Raw genomic sequence first — 12,946 nt, 5'->3', positions numbered from 1 at the left:
ACTGAATCAGAATTTCTAGCAAAACAGGGCTTGCAAATGTTTGTAACAAACTCCATGAGGGGCTGTGAAACACAATCAGGTTTGAGAACCATTATGGTCTTCCAGCAATTCATCCTGTAGATGAAGAAACAGAGACTCAGAAATGGGAGGAAACTTGCCCGAGATCACATAGCTATTGAGCTGTGTGTCTGATTCCTGGACAAGAGTTCCCAGGGTGGAGATCAGATTTTGGAGATGTCCTTATGTATACAATATCCTGAAAAAGAACGATTAATGTATTAAGAACACAATTCTATTTTGGCATCTCAACATCTCTTTCAGGTTTATCAGAGTGGTAATGGTGGGAGGGGGTGGTCACTGTAATCTCCGCATGAAAATTCTAGCAGTTATGACTTCTCTGCTTTCCATTAGGTAAGAGGAACCAGCTAAAATATAATTTTCAAAAAAGAAAATTACGACTGTTAAGCAAAGATAAGGTGAACACATATCTGCTGAGGATCTACTGACCATCTTGTTTGTTAAATTTGTGTTCTCAGGAACTGTTGCTTGTTAGTTGACTGATTGGCCCAAGTAAAGGCGAGTGGGTTATTTCAATGCTCTAGAATGTGTCCTGGGAAGGAATCCCAGCTGGCCCTCCAGAGAACTGCAAGTGAGCACTGGGAAGAGGTTCAAGGTCCAGGCAGCTACTCCTGTGGTTTTTCATTACTCAGACCACAGGGCTTTTTGAGCACACTTCTTTGCTCCACTGTTTTGTTTCTCTACTCATCAGCATGCTGTGGCTAAAAATGAGCTCCCTCACCCCCTTGAGTCAGCATGGTCATCACTAAGTGCTCAACCTCTTTTTGTTTTTAATGGAGGTACTGTGGATAGAACCCAGGACCTCGTTTGTGCCCACCACTGAGCTGTCAGTCCCCCCATCTCCACTAAGTGATCAACTTCTGATAACAGTCTCTAGCTTAGTTCAGATTCTTGATGGAGGTGATCTAATTGGCTACTCTCTAGTCAAGCATTTGGTCCCTTTGGGTCAGGTGATCACCCAGGGTCCATCAGCTGTGGCTACTTGGAGACAACACACTTGCCACGGAGTTGTGTGAGGGTATGTGAAAGAGACAGAAAGACGCCAGGAAAGCCGAGAATCTCAAGTGGCCAAGCACCTTAAAAAGTGCCTTTTATTCATTTCCAGCATGAGTCCTTGCCATGGGTTTGTGCCGCTCCCGTTATCCCATATGAGTCTGGTTGTCACTTTGTTGCTTTTATGTAAGATAAGTTGCAAGGGAGTGAGTGTCTCACAGGAGCCCATGGTCTCCTACCTTCCCCTTCACGTTTCCACCTACACTTGGGACCCTCCTTTGTGCAAGCCATTGAACTGCTAGAAACAGGGATGTCTCTAGGAATAGGTCTTGGCCCTGCACTCATGAACTTCAAAACTTCGTCTTAGATGAGGGTGAAGAGGAGGCTGACAGTCACGGGTAAGTGCAGGAACAGCTGGATGTGCCCAGCTGGTGGGGCCCGAAGGTATTTTGGTTCACTCTAATAATTTCTTCCCCAGCTGCCTCACTCTTTCGTGGGCACAAGACACCGGCCTAGTAACTGTATAGTTAGAAATGCAGGCGAAGAGGGAGCTCCTCACCAAGCAGCCGGGCCAAGACAGCCGAAGACAGAGCAGCAGGTGAGTTCGATTCAGCAATCACCGAAACCCGGGGCGGGGGCGAGGAACTGCGCCGGGTGCAAAGCCGGGAGAAGTGTGGCCTCCAGGCTCCAGGGCTCCCAGGCGGGAGGGTCACACACTCATAAGCAGACAAGGCCGCATGTCCTGCAAGGGGCAGATTTGGGGCATCCTCCCTATTCCGGGCAGCAGCGGGGCGCGGGCCCCGAGCGCGCAGCTCCTTGCAGGGCGGAGGGCGGCGCGAGGGAGGGAGAGAGGGAAGGGAAAGGCGAGCGTGAGCTGCCTCAAATGCTTGGAATAATTCCGCTTCCGTTTGGAAAGCCGCAGCCTCAGTCCCGCCGCGCCCGCCGCGTCCGCCCAGCGCCAGCTCCGCGTCCTGACCGGCCCGCGCGCGGCTGCCCGCTCCGCCGCCATGGCCACCTCCCCGCAGAAGTCGCCGTCTGTCCCCAAGTCCCCCACTCCCAAGTCGCCCCCGTCCCGGAAGAAAGATGACTCCTTCTTGGGGAAACTCGGAGGGACTCTGGCCCGGAGGAAGAAAGCCAAGGAAGGTGAGTGCGGCCCAGACCGGCGGAGGGCAGGGCCCGGGGCCGAGGGGGCCGGGGCTCCCCACGCCTGGCGGGAGCGCGTCGCGGGTGCCCGGCGTCCAGGACGGCGGGGGGAGGCGCGGGCGCGCGCTGCCCGGGGACGTCGCGCGGGGCCGGGCCGTCGCCGCCGCCCTGCTCGGGGTCGTCCCGGCTCTGCCCTCTCGGGTCCCCGCGGCTATCGGGTGGGGCGGCCCGGGCCCGGGCCCAGGCGACGACCGCGCTGGGCCGGGGGCCGAGGAGGCGGCCGGGCCCGCCAGCCCGGAGGCGGCGTCCTCCTGTAGGCCCCGAGTCTCCGCCTTCTCCGTGCCAGAGGCTGGCAGTTCCCAAGTCTTCTGCTGAAACTTTTCTGGGCGCCGTCACTCTTACTCTTTGCCTTCATTGGTCTTTGAAATCAGATCATTTCCTAGACCTGCTGAAGTGTGCGGTTGCTGCGTTGGCCTCTGGTTCTTTTGTTGGTCCCCCGGGCCCAGCAGGGCTCTATGAATAAGTAGATCAACACCAAATGTTTGTTGAATGAATGAGTGAAGAGCTGGCTGTCCTAGTGGCCCCACTCTGTGATAAATGATAAACTCGTACCCCAGGAGAAAACCTCAGTTCTACACACGCACAGTAGCATCCTTGGCTGTGACCCTTCTGTGAACTCAGGAGTTAAAGGGCTCCTGCAAAACCATTTCCTTTTTCCCACCAGGGTGAATTGAGGAGATCTTATTTTTCTCTAGGACAGTTTACATGTAAAATATTTTGTCTCATGGGCAGATTTTGCATCCTGGTTTTTTTCTTTTTATATTGAAGTATGGTTGATTTACAATATTGTGTTAGTTTCAGGTGTATATCATAGTGAGTCAGTATTTTTGCAGAATATATTCCATTATAGGTAATTACAAGATAATGTGTTTAGTTCTCTGTGTCATACGGCATATCCTTGTTGCTTATCTATTTTATATATAGTAGTTTGTATCTGTTAATCCTATACCCTTAATTTGTCCCTCTCCCCTTTGTAATCACAAGTTTGTTTTCTGTATCTGTGAGTCTGTTTCTGTTTTGTATATACATTCATTTGTATTTTTTAGATTCCACATATAAGTGATTTAGTTAGTATTTGTCTTTTTCTGGCCTATTTCACTAAGCATAGTATTCTCTAGGTCCACCCATGTTGCTGTAAATGGTATATTCCATTCTTTTTTATGGCTGAGTAATATTCCACATCTTAATCCAGTTGTCTGTTGATGGGCACTTGGGTTGCTTCCACCTCTTGGCTATTGTAAATAGTGCTGCTGTGAACATTGGGGTGCATGGATCTTTTCAAATTAGAGTTTTCATCTTTTCCGCATATGTAGCCAAGAGTGGAATTGCTGGATCATATGGTAGTTCTATTTTTAGTTTTTTTAAGGAACCGGCATACTGTTTTTCCAAAGTGCCCCAATTTACACTACCATCAACAGTGTATGAGAGTTCCCTTTCCCTCACATCCTCTGCAATATTTGTTATATGTAGCATCCTGATTTTTGTTTTGAATAATATGGTGACAGTTCTGAAAAAGGGCTAGTGGTTGGTGTGTAGGTAGAGATTTCTTGTTAAAAATTTTTTTTTTCATAGACTCTTTAGTAGTTTGAGAGAAACTTGGTTGTGATGCTGGGATGTAAAGTAAGTTTCATTTTCCTGATTTATCTTAAAGCATGAAAAAGAACTCGGTGTTGAGAATTATCAGACTTGACACAAAGAACCAGACTTCTCTATATTGAAGCAAGAAGCAGTAAAATACGTCCCCCCATAATGTTTTCTCCCTATGTGGTTATTTTGGTAAACCAATGCCTGAGTAGTATGCAGTTGGTAACAAATTGTGAAATCCTGGCTTGGAGAGTGCTGTCCTAGACTATCCCTGTAACTTTCCTACAGTATTCCTGGTATGGGCTCGCCAGCTTAAGACAGGGCAACTCAATTACTGAAGCTCCTGACCTTCCAGGAGCACTCACCCCACTTTGCTAACTCTTTAGAAAAGTTTACTTTATCTCTCTGTATCTACTACTGTGCTATACATGCGGCCAGGAGAACAGGTGGAATGGTGGCTCTGCACTTTTTTCAAGTGGACTGGCTTGTTTTGTGGAATCCCTTCACCTGTCCAAACATCCTCTGTTCTATAGTTGGTCCTCAAAGATGAGCTTCATGGCCCTCTGTTCTCCCATCTCTTCAGTTGCAGTCAGGGTCCCTGCAGGAAACAGAAGGTCAAATTAGTTGGCATTTAAAAAATAATGTAGAAAAGGGACTATTTCTGGGGATGTGGGCAGGGTGAAGGGAACACAGAGGGATGCTGAGGCACCTAGGAGCTACCAGCAGTGGGGGAGCCGTTACCATCCCCAGGCCTGTAGGGACGAGGGGAGCAAGCCAGAACCCATGGAGAGCGGGAGCTCTGGAAGAGGGTGTTGCTGACAGGAACAGGGAGTTTAGAGGGACAGAGCCAGTCAAAAATGTGGAGATGGAGCAGGGAGATGGTGGCACAAGAGATACTCTGCGTGTTCTCTCCTGTTCTTGCCCTTGAATCTCTTGCTGGTGCTTTCGTTTGGCTTGACCCAGTGGGAAGTCAGCAGGGCGAGGGAGTGTTGGTGATGCAGTCTGTAGGGGTCCGCTCCCTTAGGGCACAGAGCAGTGCAGAGAGTAGATCATAGTGGGAGTGCGGAGGAATGGAGAAGAACTACTAGACTCTCTCAACGTGAGCTGCCCAGAAGTCAACATAGTACAGTAGTGGTCTGGTCCAGCCAGTCCAGATTAGAACAGGGCTGTCACCTCCCTTGTTCTAGCATAGACATCATGTTCGATTAATGCAGCTGAAGCTGCTTCTCTTGATTCTGCCAGCTACATCACACTGTTATCTCTCACTGAGCTTGTTATCAGCTCCCTCGAAGACATTTTTATGTTTGTTGCTCTTAAATCATTCCCTTCCCTAGCTTGGATTTGCTCAGTTGGGTTTTTGAAACCAAGTGTAAGATGTTATTTTTATCCTTGTTATACTTAACTATTAAATCCTGATTCTGTCATTCAGCCTATTAGCTAATCTAGAGGATGTAAGTGGGTAATGGGAGAGCAAGTGCTTCTCATAAAGGGGCCGCCATCACCCAGCTCCAGCTGCACGGGGTGGTTCTTTGAATCAAGGCCGTGGGGTTGGTCTTGGTGAGCACGTGCTGGGTCTCAGTGATCAGTACTTTCCCTATCAAGGGCCCACTGACCAATCACTTAAGTAACAATAAGGCTAAGCTTTACTCTGGATCCTGCGTAAACTCACAGCTCTGTGCTTTGCAGAAACTTCTTTCTTTCCACATTATCCCTAGTGTTCTAGAGCCTCCCATCCTTCATGATTCCTCGAGATCACAGATGTTGGTCAATCCACAAATTATCCCAGTGCTTCAGCATAGAATTCTCCTGGGTCCAAGGACCCCTGTTCATTTGTTTGATATCTGTTGTGTCCCACAGTCAGACACATGTCTTTGGGACCAGACACATTAGGGTTTGATGTCTGGCTCTGTATTTATTGCTGTGACTTAGGACAAGCTCCTTAATCCTTTGAAGCCTCTGTTTTTTCATCCATAAACTGGGAATAAAAATTCCTTCCTTACATGGAGGTTGTAAGGCTTAAGTGAGACAAAGGATGTAACATGCATAGTGTGCACAAATAATGGTAGCCATTAAAATTGACAGCTCAATTTTAAATAGTCTTTAAAATTTGAAAGTCTTTTCATTATGGACTGCAAGAAGATTCCACAGGTTCTGTCAATAGCTTAGTACTGACTGTATAAAACTCATGTAGCACTATTTGGGTCTGTTTAGAAATTAGGGACCTTTCTTTGCAAGTCAGACAATCGTCCTGTTTCCCAAGATGTCTCGTTTCCGCATTTAAAAGTGTCTGGGCCCATTCTCAGGAGTTGTAGACAGGGAGATTTTATTTTTCTCTGTGGATCTTCTCTCTTTGGGTTTCCAGTCCTCCTCAGTGCTGTATGAGGCCCTCCTGTGTGGGTTCTTAAGCTCGCCTTTCAGAAACTACTTATCAAAGGGGCACTTTCCACCTTTCTTCCTCCAGATCTGTCCTTGGGACTTGGTTTTACCAGGAACACCATCTTGAGTTGTATCTGCCTGCTGAAGTTGCCCTAAATTAGGCCCACGGCAATGGTTGTTCCTATATTTTACCCACTTTTTTTATTACCCCTGAGAGCTTTACATTTTGTCTGGTCCCGAAGTGTACCATTTTGGTTCTTGTTGACTGTCCACTGTCACTGGGGAAAATCCTCAAACTCTGTAATAGATTTATGATTTGTAGAGTGAGCAGAAGCCTTAGCACTGCTGAGCAATCCTCCTCTCCTGATCAGCTTGCATTCTCATTTTCCAAAGTGCTTTGTTTAAACCCTTATCACTCAAGCTCTTCCTCAGACCTTCAGATAGAAAATTAAGTGCCAGGTTATTAAATTAAATTTTCTTCACCATCACCCTCCCCCAGTCCCACCCATATCTACACCTGTCTTTTTCTTCCCTCCCAGTCTTAGTCTCTTCCAAGGAGGTCCCTTCTCCCCTGGCTCAGGAGGCCATTCAGTTCCTCTTCTTCCCAGACATGGCATAGCCAGACACCCTTTTGCTCATTTCCCCAGCCTTCTCCATGCTGCTCTGTCCCCCTAACATCTGCAAATATGCTTGAGTCTCTCCCATTTGTAGATAATCTCCCAGTGCTGGTTTCCTCTTAAGCTGCTCACCAGAGCCTTGAAAGAGTGTTCTGTACTGGCTTCCCCTTTCTCATTCCCTAGTTACATCCTGACCCCCTCTTCCCATTCTGTCACCGGTTATTTGAGTACCTGCTACGTGCCAGGCACAGTGCTAGGTGCTGGGATAGGGCATGAAAGTACAATGAATTCTTGGTTTACTGTCCTGGAAGCGGGTGACTATAACTTGGGACTGTTTGTTTATTTAATTTTTTAACACTCCTTAAAACCTGATCCCCATTCTTGAATAAGCAGTGTATGAATGTATTTCTTCATGTCCTTTTTTGTGCCTAAATAAATCTCATGGCATGCGCCTTGTTTTACATGAAGAGAAAATAGAAATAGTGTAAGCATAAGCAGAATATTAGAACATTTTTAAAATTGTGCAATCCCCCTCTTGTCCTTTGCTCGTTCAGTGCAGTGATTTTAAAGAATCAATGTTCAGGAGTTTTCTTTTAAAAATGAACAATATACAGTGAGTGATATGGGAGGGTTTTGGAATGTTTGTGCTAAGGAATAACATGACCTTGCTTCTGTTTTAACAGGATTTCGCTGATGGTGGTAAGAGACTGAGGGGGTGGGGTGGAAGCAGGGAGAGGAGGTAGGAGCCCACTGATGCACCAGGTGAGAGATGCTGGTGGTCTGGAGTTCAGCGGTAGCAGTGGAGGGTTGAGTGTTCAATTCTAGATATAGTTTGAAGGCACAGAGGATAGGATTTATTGAAAGATTGGATGGAAGATGAGAGAGTACAATCAAGATGACTCCTGGGTTTGGGTTTGAACAACTGGGAAGATGAATCTTATTTTAACTGCAGTGGAAAATTCTGTAGGAAGAGGTGGTTTGGAGAGAAAAAGCAGGACTCTGTTTTGGACCTGTTTGGTTAGAGGTGCCTCCTGGACTTCCCTGGGGCCGTGTTGAACTTGCAGTTGGTTCTAGGAGTCTAGTTCAGGGGAGGGGTCTGGGCTGGAGACCTCTCGGTGTGTAGGTGTATTTAAAGCCATGAGACTGACAAGGATCATCATGGAAGGGAGCATAGAATATAGAAAACATCCAAGGGCTTTCCAACATTTAGAAATTGGGAGATGGTGGGGGAGGGTATAGCTCAGTGGTAGAACGCATGCTTAGTGTGCATGAGGACCTGGGTTCAATCCCCAGTACCTTCATTAAAAAATAAAAATAAATAAGTAAACCTGATTACCCCTCCCCCCAAATAAATAATTAGAAGTTGGGAGATGAGGAGGGACCGGTGAGAGAGAGGCTAGAAAGGAGTGGCCAGTGTGATTGGAGGGAAACTGGGAGAGTGTGGAGTCTAGGAAGTAGATTGAAGAATTTATTCTCTCACCACGATTTACGCTTCACTGGCCAAGGTCTCCCAAATCCACTGTGGCCTTTTCAATCCTCATTCCACTTGGGCTTTTGGTAGCATTTGAATTATTCAGCTTTCTTTTCCTTAAAATTCTCTTCTCCCTTGACTTTACCCACACTGAATTGTTCCCTGTGTCTCTATTGCTTTCAGACTCCTTTGTAGGCTTTTCTCATGTGTTTACCCCTCAGTAGTGTTTCGCCAGGTCCTGCTCTGCCCCCCCCACGCCGTTTTTTTCCCCTTTGGGGATTATTTCATCTACTCCCATGACTTCGGTGACCACCTACCCATTGATGGTTCCACAGTCCATCTCTCAAATCCAGATCCTTCATCTGTATCCAGAAGCATCTTTCCACTGTCTTCCAGATGTGTCATAGGACCCTCAAACTCAGCATGCCCGAAACGGAATTATTATTTGTCCCACTTGCCTGAATCTGCTTTTACTCTTGCACCATCCCACCAGCTGCTTAAGGTGGAAGTGTCGCAGTCACCCGCTGTTTCACAGGGCGGACAGTCAACGTGTTAGACTTCCCTGGCCCCCTGCCCTCTGCCCGGCTCTGCCCTTGCTGCCACAGACGATAGGTAAATGAACAAGCGTGGCTGTATTCCAATAACACTGTAGTTATGGACCCTGAAATTTGAATTTCACATAATTTTCATATCTCACAAAATACTCTTTTGTTCTTTTTCAGTCACTTAAAAAGCGTGAAAACCATTCGTAGTGCTGGGGCTGTACAAAGAGGGGTGGTGGGCTGGATACGGCCGTGGGCAGCACTTTGCCAGCCCCTGCTCCGTCTCATCCCCACAGCCAGTCATCTCTCACGAAGTCCTGCTAATTCCGCCACCTGAATATTGCTGCCTTCATTCAGGCCTCATAAGTGTGCTTTGTCTTCTTTGATTGTTTATTTTATTAAATTTTAGCATCTTTATTTTCCACCTGAAATATTGCAGTATCCACCCCCCTTGTCTCCCTGTCTCTGATCCTTTTTAGTTCAGTCCACTCTTCATCCTTTTGCCAATGTGCCATTCTCTTACTTCTCAGCCCGGCATTCAGGTCCTTCACAGCTGCTCCGTGGTCTGCTCTTCTGGTCTAGTCTCCCTTATTCCCCTGTCAGGAAGCCTTCATTTTAGCCACAGGAAACTGCTCTTCATTCCCTAAACACTCCATGTTCTTCTACGTGTTTTCACCTTTATGCATGCTCTTCCATATTTCTAGAATGACCTTTTTCCCTTCTCTATACAGCAAATTCCTATTCAGTCGTTAAGACCCAACTCAGATACCCTCTTCTGCTTGATGCCTCCTGTAGCTCCCCTAGGAGAGTGAGACGCTTCCTTCTCTGTGGTCCCACACTGCCCTGTCTGTACGCCCCGGCCACACGGCGTTGCAGCCCTGTGGCTGTGTGTGTCACACTGTGACGAGGGTTCTCCTCCTGTGCCCCTCCTGCCTGGCATAGTATTTAACACGCAGTGATATCGGCATTTCTATGGAATGAATTTCCCTGCATCTACCTTGGTGAAAATAGCACCCCCCCCCCCCCCCCCCCCCCCCCCCGCTAACTGGCTGTGTGATCTCAGACAAGCCTCTTCCCCTTTGCCCATTTCTGACGTCAGGGGATTAGGCTAACTAACCTTTTGGAGCCCTTGCAGCTCTGGTGTTCAATGACTTCTGAGCTCTCATTTCACCAGGCTGCTCTCAAATTCAGTTTTATTGTCTGTGTAGGGTGGTCTGGGAATGACATCATCACAAAGACTTCTTTCTTTCCTCCACTAATGAAGGCACCTCTGTGTCGGGAGGAGGAGATGGAAACCAGGATAAGCGGGCCGCGGCCCAAGGACACCCCCATGTTAGGAATCGGTCTCCTTGTCTCATGGAATATCTCCACGTGGTTGTAAGCGCTGTTCATAATTATGTTTTAGCCATTAGCACAGGAGGAGAGATGAAATTCTCGTGTAAACGTTGGTCAGCATCTAAAATCTCCACTGATGGTCATGGAAAAGAGAACACGATTGGGGAAGGTGCTACAACAATTTTAATAATAAAAGGCTTTACGAAATACTTTACAGAATAAAATAAAAATGAAATAGTTTTTTTTTTAAAAAGATGTAAACATGCTGTTACATTTTCAATATGTTCTGTAGCCTGCAGTCAGTAGGAAATCCGGGGCCCCCAGGGCAAGGAGGCCGCGTGCCTTCTTTTTAGTCTTCCCTTAGACTCAGGAGGGCAGGAGCTGTGTGTGTCCTGCTCACATAGTATCCCAGGTGCCTGGTACCGCACCGGGTACCTAACAGGTGCTCCGCAAAGTGGTTCTTAACCAACTGCCTGAACCATCAGTGAGCATCTTATTCCCACTGTGGGGGAGTCCCCAGGTTACTTCAAACTCTGCTCAAAACTTGGATGACTCTTCCGGTGCCCTGATTCCATCCAGGCCTCCGTTTCTGGCCCTGTTTCTCTACCCTTTGTGCCAAGACATCATCACTTAGCTCTGTTATTTGACAGACACACAAAGGCCCCCAGACCAGAGGCGGGGTCCTGGAATCTGTGGGCACTGACGGTGCAGCGACAGCAGTGAGCCTGCAGGGAGGGAGGCCCACTGGTCAAGGGCGGTGACTAGGCCAGCGTTCTTTGCGTCCCGAAAAGCTTGCTTTGTGAAAGTGGCATTGCGCATACTCATGCTAACGTGCTGAGATGAAGAAGGACCGAGGTGAAGGAGCCTACTTGCAAGGCTTGGGGGAGACAAGGGAAATGTGCAGACCGAAACTCTGCAAGAGAGATACAGGATCCCTTTAATTCCCCAGAGCCGGCCCTGTTCCCCGTGTCCTATCCCTTCTTGCCCATCTCAGCTTCACTTACTAAGTGCAGAACTAAGGAAATCTGAAGATCAGCCAGAGCCGCACCCCTATCCTTGCTTTTCGGCAAAGGAGCTCCGCCACTGCCGCTCCCCTGACGTCAGCCCAGCAAGAAAAAGAACCTCCCAAAGGAGAGGATGGCGGATGCCATGGCTTCATGGAGCTCGCCTCGCTCCTGGTCATGGCTGCTGCCTCTTTGTCCAGGCCTGGGACCAACGTCTGCATGGTGTTGGGTCGTAGTACCCCTCACCTACAATCTGGTTCTACTGGCACTTACTGGGTGATAATTCTGTTTGCGCTGAAAGTACTCACCTGCCACAGCCTTAGAAAAACCAACTCTGGGATTAGTGTCATTGGCTTCCCTCTTCCCTGCAATCCAGCCTTAGGAAAATGTTAGGCCATGGATGGAAGACGCAGTGAACTTAATCAGTTTAAACAGAAATATTCTTAACTATTGCACACTCTCTTGGGGGAAGGAAGAGTAAACCAAATCACTTAGCACCTGACTTTTCAAATATAAGATGTTTTTTCTTCCCCATTATAAAATTAATCCATGCTTTGGGATTTATGGGAAAATAGGAATAAAAAACAATCATACAATATTCCATCTCCCAGCAGCAATCACTACTAGAATTTTGGTTAATTTTTTCTATACTTTTTCTTTGTTTTAACTTTTAAATTTTTATAATTATAAGTGTATCATAGATACTATATAGATACAAATTCTATATTTTTATTTATTATAATGTAAATATTTCTCATGTTACAGATTTTATTAAATGTAATTTTTATTGGTGAATAATATTCCATTGAGTGCAGTCCTGTTGTTTACTTAGCCATTTCTTTTGGTGCTCTTTTTAATTTTTCTAGAAATAATGCCTAAAGTTTTTTTTTTAATATTGTTTTTTGTTTTTTTGTTTCTTGTTATAGCACCAGAAGTACAACTATAGGACAAAAGGGTGACAGTTGGCTTGCTTACCATCAATAGTTTATAACTAATAACCAGGAGAAATGACTACTTTGGGGTCCAGGTGGTCTTCCTAGTAAGTTGTTTGAAAGTAAAACCAACATTGTTAGGCTGAAAGTTTCTAGTCCTGGTAGGACCAGGTACCTGAGGTGGGATGGGAGGGTGATGTGTCGGGGGAGCACAGATTTCCAGCCTGGCCAGTAACATGTGCACAAGTAAGCTCCAGTACAGGCTGGTCTTTATTTCAGAACAGCCTCTCATGGCCATTCTTCCATCCTTTTATGGCCTGATTGTCACCCACAGTGCTCCTCCTCCTAACAGGACCCAAGGTTTGGCCAAATAGTCATACTTGAAATTTCCCTGGAAGTCACAGCTACCACCCTCTGTCCTACTCTGAGTTCTCATCAGGCCCATGTGAGACCCAGGAGAGGTTTGGTCAAGAAGTCCTTCCTTCTCTTGATCAACTCCTCCTACCTCCTAATCTCTAAATTCTTGGACTCACCCCGCAACTTGGTAACCACAGACAAATGGGAGGGAATTTCAAGACACTGGGCTGAATGCTATAGCAGACAAATTTGGGTCACAGGGTTGAAGGACCCCCTAGGAGACATGGTGCTTTTAAGCTGGATCTTGAAGCCAAAGGAACCTCCTCACTGCCCCCCTCCACCCAGGTCGACAAGAGAAGGGACAGGATTTGGAAGCTTTCTGAGGTTCAGGTTGGATTTTGACAGAGTGGGCTGGGCTGATGCCTCCAGGGCTCAGTTTCCTCACCCTGCACAG

At 47.0% G+C, this 12,946-nt stretch overlaps 1 protein-coding gene and 1 non-coding gene across 3 annotated transcripts in view; both read left to right on the top strand.

Moving 5' to 3' along the window:
* The first annotated feature begins 1,829 nt into the window (after positions 1–1,829).
* PARVA (parvin alpha) overlaps positions 1,830–12,946 on the top strand; it is a 146,379-nt gene continuing 135,262 nt past the window's right edge. Inside the window, exon 1 of one of the 2 annotated variants that reach the window (XM_032489010.1) lies at positions 1,830–2,214. In XM_032489010.1, coding sequence (XP_032344901.1) covers positions 2,079–2,214 — 136 coding nt within the window. In that variant the 5' untranslated portion in view covers positions 1,830–2,078. The remainder of the gene's footprint in view (positions 2,215–12,946) is intronic. The other variant, XM_032489009.1, reaches the window with a different exon arrangement.
* Positions 8,081–8,152, top strand: TRNAT-AGU. The gene has a single exon. It is a non-coding gene; the product is annotated as a tRNA-Thr (tRNA).

The sequence above is a fragment of the Camelus ferus genome, chromosome 10 (assembly GCF_009834535.1).
Source record: "Camelus ferus isolate YT-003-E chromosome 10, BCGSAC_Cfer_1.0, whole genome shotgun sequence".
Lineage (NCBI taxonomy): Eukaryota > Metazoa > Chordata > Mammalia > Artiodactyla > Camelidae > Camelus > Camelus ferus.
Note: the sequence above shows the minus strand (reverse complement) of the source record. Positions and strands in the feature narration are given on the sequence as shown.